The sequence below is a fragment of the Blennius ocellaris genome (genome assembly GCF_963422515.1).
Source record: "Blennius ocellaris genome assembly, contig: SCAFFOLD_116, whole genome shotgun sequence".
NCBI classification, from domain to species: Eukaryota; Metazoa; Chordata; class Actinopteri; order Blenniiformes; family Blenniidae; genus Blennius; species Blennius ocellaris.
The window spans coordinates 90007-107243 of record NW_027662305.1 but is presented as its reverse complement, the minus strand read 5'-3'; the positions used below and the strand labels follow the sequence as shown (position 1 = coordinate 107243).

General features: G+C 53.3%; 1 protein-coding gene across 1 annotated transcript; it reads left to right on the top strand.

Moving 5' to 3' along the window:
* Positions 1 to 9196: 9196 nt before the first annotated feature.
* adad1 (adenosine deaminase domain containing 1 (testis-specific)) lies at positions 9197 to 16665 on the top strand (the record flags this gene model as incomplete). The annotated part of the gene is made up of 12 exons (XM_080521273.1): positions 9197 to 9251; positions 9354 to 9494; positions 9582 to 9728; positions 10554 to 10634; positions 11449 to 11574; positions 11985 to 12108; positions 12243 to 12413; positions 12661 to 12736; positions 12818 to 12974; positions 14333 to 14570; positions 16222 to 16414; positions 16552 to 16665. 12 exons carry the CDS (start codon positions 9197 to 9199, stop codon positions 16663 to 16665), a joined length of 1623 nt encoding a protein of 540 aa, XP_080377399.1.
* Positions 16666 to 17237: the final 572 nt, after the last annotated feature.

Sequence of the window (17237 nt, the reverse complement as noted above, 5' to 3'; positions counted from 1 at the left end):
CTAATGGAACGTTCTCCTCTAATGTAAAGTTCTCCTCTAATGTAGCGTTCTCCTCTAACGGAACGTTCTCCTCTAATGTAAAGTTCTCCTCTAATGGAACGTTCTCCTCTAATGGAATGTTCTCCTCTAATGGAACGTTCTCCTCTAATGGAACGTTCTCCTCTAATGGAACGTTCTCCTCTAATGGAACGTTCTCCTCTAATGGAACGTTCTCCTCTAATGTAAAGTTCTCCTCTAATGTAAAGTTCTCCTCTAATGGAACGTTCGCCTCTAATGGAACGTTCTCCTCTAATGGAACGTTCTCCTCTAATGTAAAGTTCTCCTCTAATGGAACGTTCTCCTCTAATGGAATGTTCTCCTCTAATGGAACGTTCTCCTCTAATGGAACGTTCTCCTCTAATGGAACGTTCTCCTCTAATGGAACGTTCTCCTCTAATGGAACGTTCTCCTCTAATGGAACGTTCTCCTCTAATGTAAAGTTCTCCTCTAATGGAACGTTCTCCTCTAATGTAAAGTTCTCCTCTAATGGAACGTTCTCCTCTAATGTAAAGTTCTCCTCTAATGGAACGTTCTCCTCTAATGGAACGTTCTCCTCTAATGTAACGTTAAAGTTCCCTAGAACCACTTGGCAGAAGAAAGAAAGGATGGCCTGTGAGGCTCTTCACCACGGAACAACAGTTATAAACATTAATCATCAACTCTTTCCAGGTGTTTTAGACAGAATGAAGATAAATGTGGTAAAGGTTCTCTCCACCTGTAATCTATTACTCCTGGCCCAGTGGGAAGAGGCAGAAATGTGACTTCAGTCATGGAAGGTGAACTTGTTGTTGTGTGTCAGAGGCTTTCATCAAGGAGGAGTACCTGTGTATTAGAGTACTGTGAGTACTGTGAGTCCTGTGAGTACTGTGAGTACTGTGAGTACTGTGAGTACTGTGAGTACTGTGAGTACTGTGAGTACTGTGAGTGACGAGGTGAAAGTGCAGGTTTCCACAGCGGAGCAGACGGCGCCGGGGGAACTCCCAGCTCTCTGCTGGCCGCCGCTCTTCCAGCGTGATGAGAGGCTGCAGACGTTCAGGGTTATTAACACTGATATTTCCACTGTGGAGTTTCATTTCCGACCAGAGCTGCACGTCTTCCTGCTGCGCGGCAACATGACGCCTTGCTCACTGCAAGGCGTCACTCCAGGTTCTCTCTCGCCAGCACTGGGAGTCGCTGCCAGGACGGAGGATCTTCAACGTTCTATTTAGCTTTCATGTATCTATTCACAGTGGAAACCTTCAATTAACCAATTCAACACATTATCACTTTATTTATTTATTTTATATTGATTTATTCACAGTGGAAACCTTCAACAAACCAATTGAACACCATTATCACTTTATTTATTTATTTTTAAGTGATTTATTCACAGTGGAAACCTTAAATTAACCAATTGAACACATTATCAGTTAATTTTTTTATTGATTTATTCACAGTGGAAACCTTCAATTAACCAATTGAACACCATTATCACTTTATTTTTTATTGATCTATTCACAGTGGAAACCTTAAATAATAAACTGAGTCTTTGCACAGTAAACAAGGTGAAAATGTCTCCGTTGTGCCGAGTCAGCAGATGTTTGCTAGAAGCTGTGAATCAACCTGTTCTTCAATAATCACTTTGACGTCCTGCTCTTTAATGGGAAAACCTGTGGTGAAGGTCACACTGACTCATCTCTCCCTCCGTCTGCTGGGAACAGAGGATGAGACTCATCTCAGACGTTCCTCCTCTCACACTGACTGATCAACTCGTCCTGCAGGCGGAGGAGTGGAAACCACATGTGTTCCTGTGGTGAGCTGCTGCTGCCTGTGGGTTGCTGGTTCCACTCCACTTTCTGTCGTCGTAATCAGCTTCCCACTGTGGGGGCAGATGATTCTATATGTCTATCTCTATATCTATCTATCTATCTATCTATCTGTCCATCTATCTATCTATCCATCCATCTATCCATCTATCTATCTCTATCTATCTATCTATCTATCAATCTGTCCATCTATCTATCTATCTCTCTATCTCTCTCTATATATCTATCTATCTATCTATCTATCTATCTATCTATCTATCTATCTATCTATCTATCTATCTATCTATCTATCTATCTCTCTCTCTATATCTATCTATCTATCTATCTATCTCTCTCTCTCTCTCTCTCTCTCTCTCTCTCTCTCTCTCTCTCTCTCTCTCTCTCTCTATCTATATATCTACCCATCCATCTCTCTCTCTCTCTCTCTCTCTCTCTCTCTCTCTCTCTCTCTCTCTCTCTCTCTCTCTCTCTCTCTCCCTCCAGACTGCAGTGAATCTCAGTGTTTCACTGAGTTTAGTCTGAGCAGAGAAAAAGGGCCTCCACACAGTGACACGCGCTGCTCTGCCGCCTCCCGCCGCTGGGGGCGCTGTGGCGCCATTAAGGCCTCCCGCCGCTGGGGGCGCTGTGGCGCCATTAAGGCCTCCCGCCGCTGGGGGCGCTGTGGCGCCATTAAGGCCTCCCGCCGCTGGGGGCGCTGTGGCGCCATTAAGGCCTCCCGCCGCTGGGGGCGCTGTGGCGCCATTAAGGCCTCCCGCCGCTGGGGGCGCTGTGGCGCCATTAAGGCCTCCCGCCGCTGGGGGCGCTGTGGCGCCATTAAGGCCTGACGGCGGTGAGTTCCTGCTGCCAGGTGCTTCAGTCCATCAGGCCTCTCGTCCGCTTCACGTGTAAGTAACGTTAAAATACTAATGTGACTGAAATACTCTCATTACTACTGTAATATGAAGGTTGGAGCGACACTGTCATCAGGCTTCATCACCTTTCTTTCTTCACATTTAGTGTTGCTGACGTCTGACGCTAGTTAGCCTGTTAGCACGCTAAATTCAATGATTGAATTAACATTTAAGTCTTAATTCACGTCTTTAACCTTTACATATATTAGTTTAAGCTGTTTTTACATTAATCTAGAATTTGGGAGGCTCGTTTAAAGCGTCACTTTCAGTGAGTTAGAGCAGATTGAAACGTTACCAGGTATTAAAAGTTGGATGAATGAATTAATGGTATATTTCAATTATAGTTTCAGTTTCATTGTAAAAGTTGAATTGTTGTTCCTTGATTTTCACACTATCTGCACCTGAAATGTGTGACGGCAGAAGCCCAGGCTTGTTTTTGCGTCTCCATTAAAAACTAGAGTTCCTCAGTGATACAAGGTAGAAAAACTACAGTTAAGGGAAGTATTAGGCAGGAGAGGGGAAACATACATGTACATAACAAACATAATAAAAGAGGAAAACAAAAGTAACATCATTTTTCATTGCCACCATTATTAATTTATTCTTTTACTTTTTAAGGTTTTTTTTTGAAGCGCAACAAAGATTTCCAGTTTTAAGTTTATTCCATAAAATGACTCCCAGAAAGGAAACATCTATATTCAACATTTGTTCTTCCAAACACACACACTCTTAAATTCTAGTTGGTTTCTCTTCAATGTACAAGAACAGTTGATTTTCTGTAGGGAGACTTTTATTCTTCACTCCAAATAGTATTACTGATGTTTTTAAATATACAATATCAATAAAGAGACTATGAATAGTTTATTCATGTTTTCTCGATGGGAAGCTTTATTTATTATTCTAAAACTCTTTCCTGGAGTTTAATGAGGGTCTCTATGTGTTCTATGTTTATTTCCCCAAACCTCAACACATTATATGATGTATGGCATAAGTGAGAAATACAATATGCACAAATATTTCTTGTTCTGAAAGTTGCTCGTTTTATAAATAATATCAATAGTTTTACATAATTAGCAGGATTTCCTCCAGGAATTTGGTCTCGTACTCTTTTAATTCTTTCTCAGTTTAGGATGAACTAAATGTCCCAATTAGTCGTAGTGTTCCACCAGAGAGGCAGTTTTCTTTAGTTGAATGAGAACTTGTTCATGTCAAACAGTCTTTCCCTGATCTCTCCTGCTCCACAGTGGTTCTTCTCCACGTCTGGCGCAGAGCAAGGTTGTATCATCTGCAAACATCATGCCTGTCACTCTGCTAGATACTGTACAGGTCTCATGTAAATAAAGTCTAAATAACTTGGGTCCCGATACAGAACCTTGCGGAACGCTCCACACCCTGTGTTATTAATTCTCCAGACGGATCATCGTGTTCTCCAGGTCAGCCCAACGCCTCTTCTGCCACGACGTTCCACGTTCTGCAGACGTCGGGGGGGTTCGTGGCGTCGACCGCTCCACGTAGATCAGTACAAACGCCTCCAGAGTTCTGTTTGTGTGGAGCTGAAGAGTCGATCGGTTCCTCCTGGACCTGCAGTGTGTTGACGCTCAATAAGTCTGATTTCTCCATGAAAGCAGTCGGTCTATTGACCAACAACTGTTGGAGTGAGAACAGGTCTGTTTTAATTAGTGTGTTTTTCTAGGCCGGCCCAGTTCAGCTGTTTTCATCCCGTCTGGGGAAAACAGCAGCGTGAAATGGTTTAATGTCCGTGAAGGTTTGACGACGACTTCTCCATCTAGAAGTGACGTATTGTGGTCTGTAGACTTGTTGGTCTCACGTTGGACCAGCTCTGATTGGTCAGGCGTCATTAACCCATTGAACTGTTGCTGCTGCATGAAGTCACATGATGGGCGGCGTCCCACCTTACATTTAGGCCCGTCTTTACCAAAACATTGTTAAAAGCATTTGCTGTTTCTTAAGTATTTTCAAGAACTGAATTGTTGTTGTTTATAAAATATGTTGGAAAGTGACTTGTACGTTCCTTTATAATGCCATTGAGTGCTCTCCAGGTTCCCTTTGTTGTTGTTGTTTTAATAACAATTTATCATGGGTCAATTTGTTTTGTACTGCTCCTCCTTATCCTTTGTTCTTGTGTGATAAATCCCCTCTAGAACCTCTTGTTCTCTTCCCAGGCTTCGTTTCAGCTCCTTCTGGAACCAGGTTTCCTTCAGGACGTCTCAGGGGTTTTATGCCCAGAGGTTTGTCTTGTCAGGCACAGTGGACGCTGCTGCAGACGTCTCTCTCTGTGGACGGAGCTGCAGACGTCTCTCTGTGGACGGAGCTGCAGACGTCTCTCTGTGGACGCTGCTGCAGACGTCTCTCTGTGGACGGAGCTGCAGACGTCTCTCTGTGGACGGAGCTGCAGACGTCTCTCTGTGGACGCTGCTGCAGACGTCTCTCTCTGTGGACGCTGCTGCAGACGTCTCTCTCTGTGGACGCTGCTGCAGACGTCTCTCTCTGTGGACGCTGCTGCAGACGTCTCTCTCTGTGGACGCTGCTGCAGACGTCTCTCTCTGTGGACGCTGCTGCAGACGTCTCTCTGTGGACGGAGCTGCAGACGTCTCTCTGTGGACGCTGCTGCAGACGTCTCTCTGTGGACGGAGCTGCAGACGTCTCTCTGTGGACGGAGCTGCAGACGTCTCTCTGTGGACGCTGCTGCAGACGTCTCTCTCTGTGGACGCTGCTGCAGACGTCTCTCTGTGGACGGAGCTGCAGACGTCTCTCTCTGTGGACGCTGCTGCAGACGTCTCTCTGTGGACGGAGCTGCAGACGTCTCTCTGTGGACGCTGCTGCAGACGTCTCTCTGTGGACGGAGCTGCAGACGTCTCTCTGTGGACGGAGCTGCAGACGTCTCTCTGTGGACGCTGCTGCAGACGTCTCTCTGTGGACGGAGCTGCAGACGTCTCTCTGTGGACGCTGCTGCAGACGTCTCTCTGTGGACGCTGCTGCAGACGTCTCTCTGTGGACGGAGCTGCAGACGTCTCTCTGTGGACGGAGCTGCAGACGTCTCTCTGTGGACGCTGCTGCAGACGTCTCTCTGTGGACGCTGCTGCAGACGTCTCTCTGTGGACGGAGCTGCAGACGTCTCTCTGTGGACGGAGCTGCAGACGTCTCTCTGTGGACGCTGCTGCAGACGTCTCTCTGTGGACGGAGCTGCAGACGTCTCTCTGTGGACGGAGCTGCAGACGTCTCTCTGTGGACGCTGCTGCAGACGTCTCTCTGTGGACGGAGCTGCAGACGTCTCTCTCTGTGGACGGAGCTGCAGACGTCTCTCTCTGTGGACGGAGCTGCAGACGTCTCTCTGTGGACGGAGCTGCAGACGTCTCTCTGTGGACGGAGCTGCAGACGTCTCTCTGTGGACGCTGCTGCAGACGTCTCTCTGTGGACGGAGCTGCAGACGTCTCTCTCTGTGGACGGAGCTGCAGACGTCTCTCTCTGTGGACGGAGCTGCAGACGTCTCTCTGTGGACGGAGCTGCAGACGTCTCTCTGTGGACGGAGCTGCAGACGTCTCTCTGTGGACGGAGCTGCAGACGTCTCTCTGTGGACGCTGCTGCAGACGTCTCTCTGTGGACGCTGCTGCAGACGTCTCTCTGTGGACGGAGCTGCAGACGTCTCTCTGTGGACGGAGCTGCAGACGTCTCTCTGTGGACGCTGCTGCAGACGTCTCTCTGTGGACGCTGCTGCAGACGTCTCTCTCTGTGGACGGAGCTGCAGACGTCTCTCTGTGGACGGAGCTGCAGACGTCTCTCTGTGGACGCTGCTGCAGACGTCTCTCTGTGGACGGAGCTGCAGACGTCTCTCTCTGTGGACGGAGCTGCAGACGTCTCTCTGTGGACGGAGCTGCAGACGTCTCTCTGTGGACGGAGCTGCAGACGTCTCTCTGTGGACGGAGCTGCAGACGTCTCTCTGTGGACGGAGCTGCAGACGTCTCTCTGTGGACGCTGCTGCAGACGTCTCTCTGTGGACGCTGCTGCAGACGTCTCTCTGTGGACGCTGCTGCAGACGTCTCTCTGTGGACGCTGCTGCAGACGTCTCTCTGTGGACGGAGCTGCAGACGTCTCTCTGTGGACGGAGCTGCAGACGTCTCTCTCTGTGGACGCTGCTGCAGACGTCTCTCTGTGGACGCTGCTGCAGACGTCTCTCTGTGGACGCTGCTGCAGACGTCTCTCTGTGGACGGAGCTGCAGACGTCTCTCTGTGGACGGAGCTGCAGACGTCTCTCTCTGTGGACGCTGCTGCAGACGTCTCTCTGTGGACGCTGCTGCAGACGTCTCTCTGTGGACGCTGCTGCAGACGTCTCTCTCTGTGGACGGAGCTGCAGACGTCTCTCTGTGGACGGAGCTGCAGACGTCTCTCTGTGGACGCTGCTGCAGACGTCTCTCTGTGGACGGAGCTGCAGACGTCTCTCTCTGTGGACGGAGCTGCAGACGTCTCTCTCTGTGGACGGAGCTGCAGACGTCTCTCTGTGGACGGAGCTGCAGACGTCTCTCTGTGGACGGAGCTGCAGACGTCTCTCTGTGGACGCTGCTGCAGACGTCTCTCTGTGGACGGAGCTGCAGACGTCTCTCTCTGTGGACGGAGCTGCAGACGTCTCTCTGTGGACGGAGCTGCAGACGTCTCTCTGTGGACGGAGCTGCAGACGTCTCTCTGTGGACGGAGCTGCAGACGTCTCTCTGTGGACGGAGCTGCAGACGTCTCTCTGTGGACGGAGCTGCAGACGTCTCTCTGTGGACGCTGCTGCAGACGTCTCTCTGTGGACGCTGCTGCAGACGTCTCTCTGTGGACGCTGCTGCAGACGTCTCTCTGTGGACGGAGCTGCAGACGTCTCTCTGTGGACGGAGCTGCAGACGTCTCTCTCTGTGGACGCTGCTGCAGACGTCTCTCTGTGGACGCTGCTGCAGACGTCTCTCTCTGTGGACGGAGCTGCAGACGTCTCTCTGTGGACGGAGCTGCAGACGTCTCTCTGTGGACGCTGCTGCAGACGTCTCTCTGTGGACGGAGCTGCAGACGTCTCTGTGGACGGAGCTGCAGACGTCTCTCTGTGGACGGAGCTGCAGACGTCTCTCTGTGGACGGAGCTGCAGACGTCTCTCTGTGGACGCTGCTGCAGACGTCTCTCTGTGGACGGAGCTGCAGACGTCTCTCTGTGGACGGAGCTGCAGACGTCTCTCTCTGTGGACGCTGCTGCAGACGTCTCTCTGTGGACGCTGCTGCAGACGTCTCTCTGTGGACGCTGCTGCAGACGTCTCTCTGTGGACGCTGCTGCAGACGTCTCTCTGTGGACGGAGCTGCAGACGTCCCCACAAACACATTTCCAGGAACGCTAAAGTCCAAACATGAGGCTGGTTGTTTGAGGCGCTGCAGCCTCGCCGGGCGCCCCCACATGGAGGCCTGGTGATAACATGAGGCTGGTTGTTTGAGGCCGCAGCGCCCCCACATGGAGGCCTGATGAGAACATGAGGCTGGTTGTTTGAGGTGCTGCAGCCTCGCCGGGCGCCCCCACATGGAGGCCTGGTGATAACATGAGGCTGGTTGTTTGAGGCGCTGCAGCCTTGCCGGGCGCCCCCACATGGAGGCCTGATGATAACATGAGGCTGGTTGTTTGAGGCCGCAGCGCCCCCACATGGAGGCCTGGTGAGAACATGAGGCTGGTTGTTTGAGGCGCTGCAGCCTCGCCGGGCGCCCCCACATGGAGGCCTGGTGAGAACATGAGGCTGGTTGTTTGAGGCGCTGCAGCCTCGCCGGGCGCCCCCACATGGAGGCCTGGTGAGAACATGAGGCTGGTTGTTTGAGGTGCTGCAGCCTCGCCGGGCGCCCCCACATGGAGGCCTGGTGAGAACATGAGGCTGGTTGTTTGAGGCGCTGCAGCCTTGCCGGGCGCCCCCACATGGAGGCCTGGTGAGAACATGAGGCTGGTTGTTTGAGGCGCTGCAGCCTTGCCGGGCGCCCCCACATGGAGGCCTGGTGAGAACATGAGGCTGGTTGTTTGAGGCGCTGCAGCCTCGCCGGGCGCCCCCACATGGAGGCCTGGTGAGAACATGAGGCTGGTTGTTTGAGGCGCTGCAGCCTCGCCGGGCGCCCCCACATGGAGGCCTGGTGAGAACATGAGGCTGGTTGTTTGAGGTGCTGCAGCCTCGCCGGGCGCCCCCACATGGAGGCCTGGTGATAACATGAGGCTGGTTGTTTGAGGCGCTGCAGCCTCGCCGGGCGCCCCCACATGGAGGCCTGATGAGAACATGAGGCTGGTTGTTTGAGGCGCTGCAGCCTCGCCGGGCGCCCCCACATGGAGGCCTGGTGATAACATGAGGCTGGTTGTTTGAGGCGCTGCAGCCTTGCCGGGCGCCCCCACATGGAGGCCTGGTGATACTAGTAGAGAACAACTGGACTGTTTGTGTGGTTCTCAGCTCGCAGGATGAATCCGGCTCGGGGCTCGTCTCCTCCAGCGTCTTCCTGGACTCGGTGTCAACGTGAGGCTCCGTCCTTCAGCCGTGGTAATGCCACCTCCCGGGCTTGAGGTTCCTGGTTGGATTCCCAGCCGCCGCCGGTTTGACTCGGTCTCCCCCTCCCAGGTTCTGCTGCGCCGGCCCAGGTTTCCCCCGAGGTTCTGGTCCGACGCTACAAGCAGGGAGAGCTGCACGCCGTGTCCTTGCTTCATAACCTCGCCTCCATTTTCCAGTTCCGACTGGAGTTAAAGGAGACGGTCACCCCAGGTACAGCGCCCCCTCATGGTGGTGTGGAGAATGGCAGGTATTGAGCCCTACCCCTTGACAAGCGACTGCATCAGACTCCTCTGTCAGGCTACGTGCAGGGCCTGTACTTCGCCTTTTGCGTGGTGATCGACGACGTGGCGTACAAGACGGGCATCGGGAACACCAAGAAGGACGCTCGGCGGCAGGCGGCCCAGTTCGCCCTGCAGGAGCTGCTGCCCCGCCTGGAGGCTCCAGGTGGGTCTCTGACCTTACATTGTACTACGGCTGCAAACAATGATTGTTCCTGACTTTGAGGTGCAACATGGGTCCTTCCTGTCCAGAGTCCTAATCCAGCGTCTTCCAGAACCTTCTGTCCATGTGTTCCTCGGCTTCTCGCCCGCCGCCTTCGGTTTCTTCATCACAGTTTCTACACAAGAGTATTAGAGCCACTGAGGAATACAGTAATTTGGTTGTTTACTTCATCCTTTCAGAAAAAAGCTCTTCTTATTTAACACGAACTGGAAACGTCCGTCCCTCAGCGTCTGCCTGTGGATGCAGAAGTAGTGACATCATGAGACCATGTCTGGCGGCTTCCTGCTTCTGTCCATCAGACTTTACAGTGGATTTCCTGTTTTCCGTAGAGCTGCTCTCCTCTCCTCAGTGATACTGACCATCACTGACCGCCACTCTGCTCCCAACACGTTTCACCACTTCATTAAACTGCTGTGATGCATGTTGCACAAGCTCTCTGCACTTCTTTTCTCAAAGTGCACCAGGATTTATTTCACCTCAATGTATTAATTTTTCATTATTCTCAGTGGCCCTAAATACTCTTCTGTACTCTTTAACACTAGACTGGTTGTGATGGATTTTTCTGTGGCACTGCAGCAGCATTCAGCGCCACCTAGTGGTCACAGATGAGATGCATCGTACCATCCCATATATTAAGTGAATTCATGAGCAGCGTGAGCATTAAACACTAAGGAAAAGTGACTTGTCGTGGAGAAGCTGAGGTTTCCTTGCTGCCCGTGTGTCCCTCCTGCGCAGCTTCACTTTTCATTTCCATTCGTCTGTTTGCAGGTGTTGCTTCTCACCTGCCGGTCCAGGATCAAGCCTCCACGTCCAGACCAGCACAGGCCCAGACCTTCACAGCCTGTCATGGTAATTCTGGATTTCCATCGGGAATCCTGCAGAAATAGAAGTAGACTTCAGTTATTCATTGTTCAATGTTTTTCATAGCGTGAAGTCAGACGTAGAGTATTAAGTTGTTTCAGATCCGTCAGATGGTCCCCATGTGTAAGAAACCTGCCGTCGTGGGCAGGGATCCGTCCGGTCCAGGATCCACACCGGGTCCAACCCACGGAGGTTCCTGATCCATGAAGCCTCGTCTACTTTACTCTGCTGAAACCACTCCAGTGTCTCCCTGCTGCTCTGCTGCTGCAAACTGTGGACTGGATTCCTGAAGGGAGGCGGGTCTCAATGAGTCAGGAAGTCCATTCCACAGTTTGCAGCCAGCCAGCAGGCTAGTGTAGCAGCACTGTGCCGGCCTACTGTTCATGGCAACGTGTTGCTGTTTGGACAGATTGGATGATTTGCTGCTCATCCTACCAGCTGGTAAAGGTGGCTCCATAGTGAAGTCCAAAATATTAAATGACCAGTTTCACTGAAGTCACTGGTAGAAAGTGACCAGGAAATGAAGCTGCTGATATTCATGTAGTCAAAGTGTGAGAGCAGAGTTTGACCATAATAAGTGAGGTTTAACGTGATCAACATCAAAAGAAAGAGATGAAACTGCAGCAGGAGGCAGGAAGGCCTTGCACCGGTCAGGACCAGTGCTCTGATTGGTCCGTTGTGCTGTCTGCTGTCCAGAAAGGAATCAGGACCAGTGCTCTGATTGGTCCGTTGTGCTGTCTGCTGTCCAGAAAGGAATCAGGACCAGTGCTCTGATTGGTCCGTTGTGCTGTTTGCTGTCCAGAAAGGAAACCTCTGGCCAACCTGCAGGTTCCTCAGGCCGTGAGAGACCAGCTCACCAAACTGCTGGACCTCCACCCAGAGTTCTCCGACTGCACCGCCTCCACCGCAGCCTTCATCATGGAGACTGGTGAGTCTTCATCACCTTCATCATGCAGACTGGTGAGTGACGTCTGTTCAGCCTCATGGTTTGCTGGAGCCACATGTTGCCATGCAGCCACGTTCCTCCAGATGTGGTTCAGACACAGACTAGGGAAATGCCACTGGGCCTCAGCTTAAGGACCACGGAGTAAAGACCTCCGACCTCCTGCACCATCTTGCTCCACCTCCCCAGGTTCTCAGGGTGCTCTCGGCTCTGTGGGGTAACGTCTGTAACCCTTTCTGTACATGTATGGAAGTAAAGCCCCAGGAGGCAAGTCGTCTTGCTCCTGATTGCAAGCAGCTGCTCCGTGCAGGTTGTGTCTCCACACGTCGGTGTTTGGCCGCCGTACCGAGTGTTGTGCTCCGGCTGGTAGCACTCGTGTGTTTCCTGTCCCGTAGCCGCTGGCTGTGAAGTGATCGCCGTGGGCTCTGGAAACGTCAACGCCAGACAAAGTCCGTCGGCGGACGGACGTCTCCTGCACGATTCCCACGCCGTGGTCACCGCCAGGAGGTCTCTGATGAGGTGGGTCCTCATCCTCACTCCTGCTTCCTCTTCATGTCAGCCTGAACTTTCCTTTCCTTGGACACTGTCACATCATGTTGCTTGGTGAGTGTTGGAGCTGCAGTCTGCAGACCATCGTGTGCTCCTGCGTTCAGGTTCCTGTATCGCCACCTGCTGATGTTCTTCAGTGAAGAGGCCGTCCTGAGCGGGAAGTCGGTGTTCCAGCAGAACGGCGGCGGCGGCGGCAGCCTGCTCAGCCTGAAGAGAGACGTCACTCTGCACCTTTACATCAACCAACTGCCAAAAGGTGCAGTGCACCCCCTGCTGTGAGTGGAGCAACGCCCCGAGGGAAGCCTGCTCACGCCAGCGTCCAGTACTGACCAGTACTGACCAGTAGTGACCAGTACTGACCAGTACTGACCAGTACTGACCAGTACTGACCAGTAGTGTCTCTGCACTCAGAGCTCCTCTGGCTTCACACGACACTGAAACAAACCTCCAGAACTTTCCCATGCAGCTCTGAGCTCCTCAAGGCTTCACAGGCTTTTCCTCACGTCGGTCTTTCCTCTTCAGGGACTTGAAGCCACTTTCCTTCTCTGCTTGGGAAGCCACCCAGGAGCTGGGCCTGCACCTGGCGGTGGAGGGAAAGGTAGGGAGGCGTCTCCGCCTGTCTGCAGTTAACCACCACAAGTGAAAGCCCTTTCCCTTCAAATGCTCTCGTCTCTTCAAGGTGTTCCCGGTGTCCTCCATCACCGCTGACCAGTCCAACTCCAGCCTGGTCAGCATGTGTGCCATGGACAAGCTGGCCCAGTGGCAGGTCCTGGGCTACCAGGGCGCCCTGCTCAGCCACTTCATCGAGCCCGTCTACGTCTACAACATTTTCACTGGCAAGTCCAGCAAGGTTCCAAGTTTCCTTCAGTGCACGGCGCTCCCCATACGTATAAAATGCTCATGCGTTGGTCTTGTTCATACTTTTGCTTCAAGGAAACGAGGTTTCAGAGGGAATTTTTTTTAAAGAAAATGAAACCTTGATTTTCTGGACTTGCAGCCCAATGGCCTCCCTTTGTTTGCCTGGGGAGGCGGCAGTGTCGTCTATAACTCACTACCGTATTCTCCTCACTATAGAGCACCTGAAGTTAAGCTCACCTGCAAAGTGTAACAAAACAATGTGTGTATATATATATATATATATATATAAGCAAGCTGCACTTAACGATAAACCGCAGTCGTCCACGTTAGAACAGGACAAGAATTCCACTTCAGGAACACGGGATTGATCATATTTTCATCAATTCTCACAAATCTGTCTTTCATAGTGCTGGAAGTTCCTGTTGTGCCTCGTGCTCCTGCTGCGAAGCTGCAGACAGAGACACTGAGAGACAGAGAGACAGAGACACAGAGAGACAGAGACTGAGACAGAGAGACTGAGACACAGAGAAAGAGAGACTGAGACACAGAGAGACTGAGACACAGAGAGACTGAGACTGAGACACAGAGAGACTGAGACACAGAGAGACTGAGACACAGAGAGACTGAGACACAGAGACTGAGAGACACAGAGAGACTGAGACACAGAGACTGAGACACAGAGAGACGGACACATAACCACCAAGTGTTTTATCTCTGTTGATAAAGTATTTTATCGGTTATTTGCTGATTGCGACTCTGAGAAGGAAGATTCCTCCAGCTCTCTAGTTTACGTGATGCACCTGAACGCATCATTGCCGTCAGTCAGCTCCTGGTGCTCCTGACGGGAAGCAGCAAGACGAGTTCACCAGGAGCACTAATGTCACTTTTAAAGACAGTTTAGGAGAAGCAGAGGCTGCAAACAGCAGGAATCTACATGAGGAAGTAGAATCTGGCTGCTTGAAGCCCGTTAACCTGCAAACACACATCAATGAGCCTGGTGGGGATCAAAGCTGCAGTTCAAAGAGTTGGGGAAGCCTCGGCTTGTCGTCCAGAGAGTACGCTGGTCACTTGGCTCCTTTGATGGGACGTCTGTGGTCCAGGTTGAGGAAGACAAAGACGAGGTCACAAAGGACAGACGAAGCGACCAGCAGCAACAGGAAGTAGCTTGAAGAGTCTTCCAAGTCAAAGAGAGTCAGAAATAACATGGAGCTGCGCCTCCTCACGGTGGTGAGGCTGCAGCGGCGCCACACTGAGGAAATGAGAGGATCGTTGAAGCTGCGATTGTTTCCATGAAGTCGTACTTGTTTTGTTCCCCTCGGTGTGAAATCTCCTGCAGCTGATCCCAACTGCAGCGACACTCGTGGTTTGGAGTTCTCTGTGAGCCGGCGCCTCGACGGCATCACCTCCAAGCTGCCGCTGCACTACTGCATGATCAGGCCTCGCATCATCCCGGTGCCCAGCGCCCCCGCCAGCGGCCCCCCGGGCAGCCGCCACCCCACCTACTGCATCAACTGGGTCCAGGGCGACCTGTCCCTGGAGGTGGTGGACGGCCTGCAGGGGAGGACCATCGACAAGTAAGACTCACGCTCTGCAGCTGGTAGTGCAGCCCCATGCTGGACAGCAGGAGGGTGTTAGTGCAGCCCCATGCTGGACAGCAGGAGGGTGTTAGTGCAGGCCCATGCTGGACAGCAGGAGGGTCTTAGTGCAGCCCCATGCTGGACAGCAGGAGGGTCTTAGTGCAGGCCCATGCTGGACAGCAGGAGGGTGTTAGTGCAGGCCCATGCTGGACAGCAGGAGGGTGTTAGTGCAGGCCCATGCTGGACAGCAGGAGGGTCTTAGTGCAGCCCCATGCTGGACAGCAGGAGGGTGTTAGTGCAGGCCCATGCTGGACAGCAGGAGGGTGTTAGTGCAGCCCCATGCTGGACAGCAGGAGGGTGTTAGTGCAGCCCCATGCTGGACAGCAGGAGGGTGTTAGTGCAGCCCCATGCTGGACAGCAGGAGGGTGTTAGTGCAGCCCCATGCTGGACAGCAGGAGGGTCTTAGTGCAGCCCCATGCTGGACAGCAGGAGGGTCTTAGTGCAGCCCCATGCTGGACAGCAGGAGGGTGTTAGTGCAGCCCCATGCTGGACAGCAGGAGGGTGTTAGTGCAGCCCCATGCTGGACAGCAGGAGGGTGTTAGTGCAGCCCCATGCTGGACAGCAGGAGGGTCTTAGTGCAGCCCCATGTTGGACAGCAGGAGGGTGTTAGTGCAGCCCCATGCTGGACAGCAGGAGGGTGTTAGTGCAGGCCCATGCTGGACAGCAGGAGGGTGTTAGTGCAGCCCCATGCTGGACAGCAGGAGGGTGTTAGTGCAGGCCCATGCTGGACAGCAGGAGGGTGTTAGTGCAGCCCCATGCTGGACAGCAGGAGGGTGTTAGCGCAGCCCCATGCTGGACAGCAGGAGGGTGTTAGCGCAGCCCCCTGCTGGACAGCAGGAGGGTGTTAGTGCAGCCCCATGCTGGACAGCAGGAGGGTGTTAGTGCAGCCCCATGCTGGACAGCAGGAGGGTGTTAGTGCAGCCCCCTGCTGGACAGCAGGAGGGTCTTAGTGCAGCCCCATGCTGGACAGCAGGAGGGTGTTAGTGCAGGCCCATGCTGGACAGCAGGAGGGTGTTAGTGCAGCCCCATGCTGGACAGCAGGAGGGTGTTAGTGCAGCCCCATGCTGGACAGCAGGAGGGTGTTAGTGCAGGCCCATGCTGGACAGCAGGAGGGTGTTAGTGCAGCCCCATGCTGGACAGCAGGAGGGTGTTAGTGCAGCCCCATGCTGGACAGCAGGAGGGTCTTAGTGCAGCCCCATGCTGGACAGCAGGACACCTGCAGGCCCATGCAGCAGGAGGGTCTTCAGCTTGTCTCACGGGGACTCTCAGGGGCTGCAGACCAGCAGCAGGTCTGTGGTTCCACTGCAGGACCCTGCTGCTGGGCGGCTCCACAGGAGTAGTAGAGGAGGCAGCAGTAGACCTTGGTGTGTGTTCTGAGGAGCCAGAATCTTCTGATGAACTTGGCTCAGGTCCAGAGACCAGCAGAGACCAGCAGAGACCCTAGAAAGCTCAGCAGGTTCAGGAGCAGCTTCAGTTTGTCAGGAAGTTGAGGGGTTCAGCCTTCACCTGCCGTCTCTGGTTAGTCCAGAAGCTTCCTGGTCCTCCTGGTCCTCCTGGTCCTCCTGGTCCCAGCTCCGTTCTCTCCCAGGTCCCCCTTCAGGAGCAGCTCTGCCTTGGCCAGCCGCCTCTGCAAGGCCGCAATGCTGCACCGCTTCAAGCTGGTGGCCGGAGGCTGTGGGAGGGACCACCTGCTGGCCGGAGGCTGTGGGAGGGACCACCTGCTGGCCGGAGGCTGTGGGAGGGACCACCTGCTGGCCGCCGGCACCTACAGGAAGCTCAAGGTAACTGCGGCCTGGAGCAGCAACCTCTGCTGCTGATGACCTGCTGACCTGTATGATGACCTGTATGATGACCTGCTGACCTGTATGATGACCTGCTGACCTGCTGACCGGTCCTCCTCGTGGTCTGGTCCCTGCAGAAGATGGCCACGCCCTACCAGGAGGCCAAGAGCATCCTGCGGGCCCACCTGCTGGCCCAGGGCTTTGGGTCCTGGCTGGCCAAGGCCTCCGTCTGGGACAACTTCAGCATGTGAGACAAGATCCCGTCCAGGACGTCACCTGGAGGACATGACAGAAAGGTTTGGTTTTGACCTCTGACCCTGGAGGTCCCAGTGTGGACCAGAGACCCCAGACCCTCCAGGACCCCCGTTTGTTGTCAGAGGATCTAGTTTATGAGGAGGTTTATGTTTGGATCTGTTCAGTCTCAGTGTTTCTGTGTTTTCCTGTTTTAGTTTCGGTCCATCTGTTGGACTTGGCAAGGAATCTCTCCGGTGTACTACCAGTATGGCACCAGGTCTCTCCGGTGTACTACCAGTATGGCACCAGGTCTCTCCGGTGTGTTACCAGTATGGCACCAGGTCTCTCCGGTGTATTACCAGTATGGCACCAGGTCTCTCCGGTGTATTACCAGTATGGCACCAGGTCTCTCCGGTGTATTACCAGTATGGCACCAGGTCGCTCCGGTGTACTACCAGTATGGCACCAGGTCTCTCCGGTGTATTACCAGTATGGCACCAGGTCTCTCCGGTGTGTTACCAGTATGGCACCAGGTCTCTCCGGTGTGTTACCAGTATGGCACCAGGTCTCTCCGGTGTATTACCAGTAT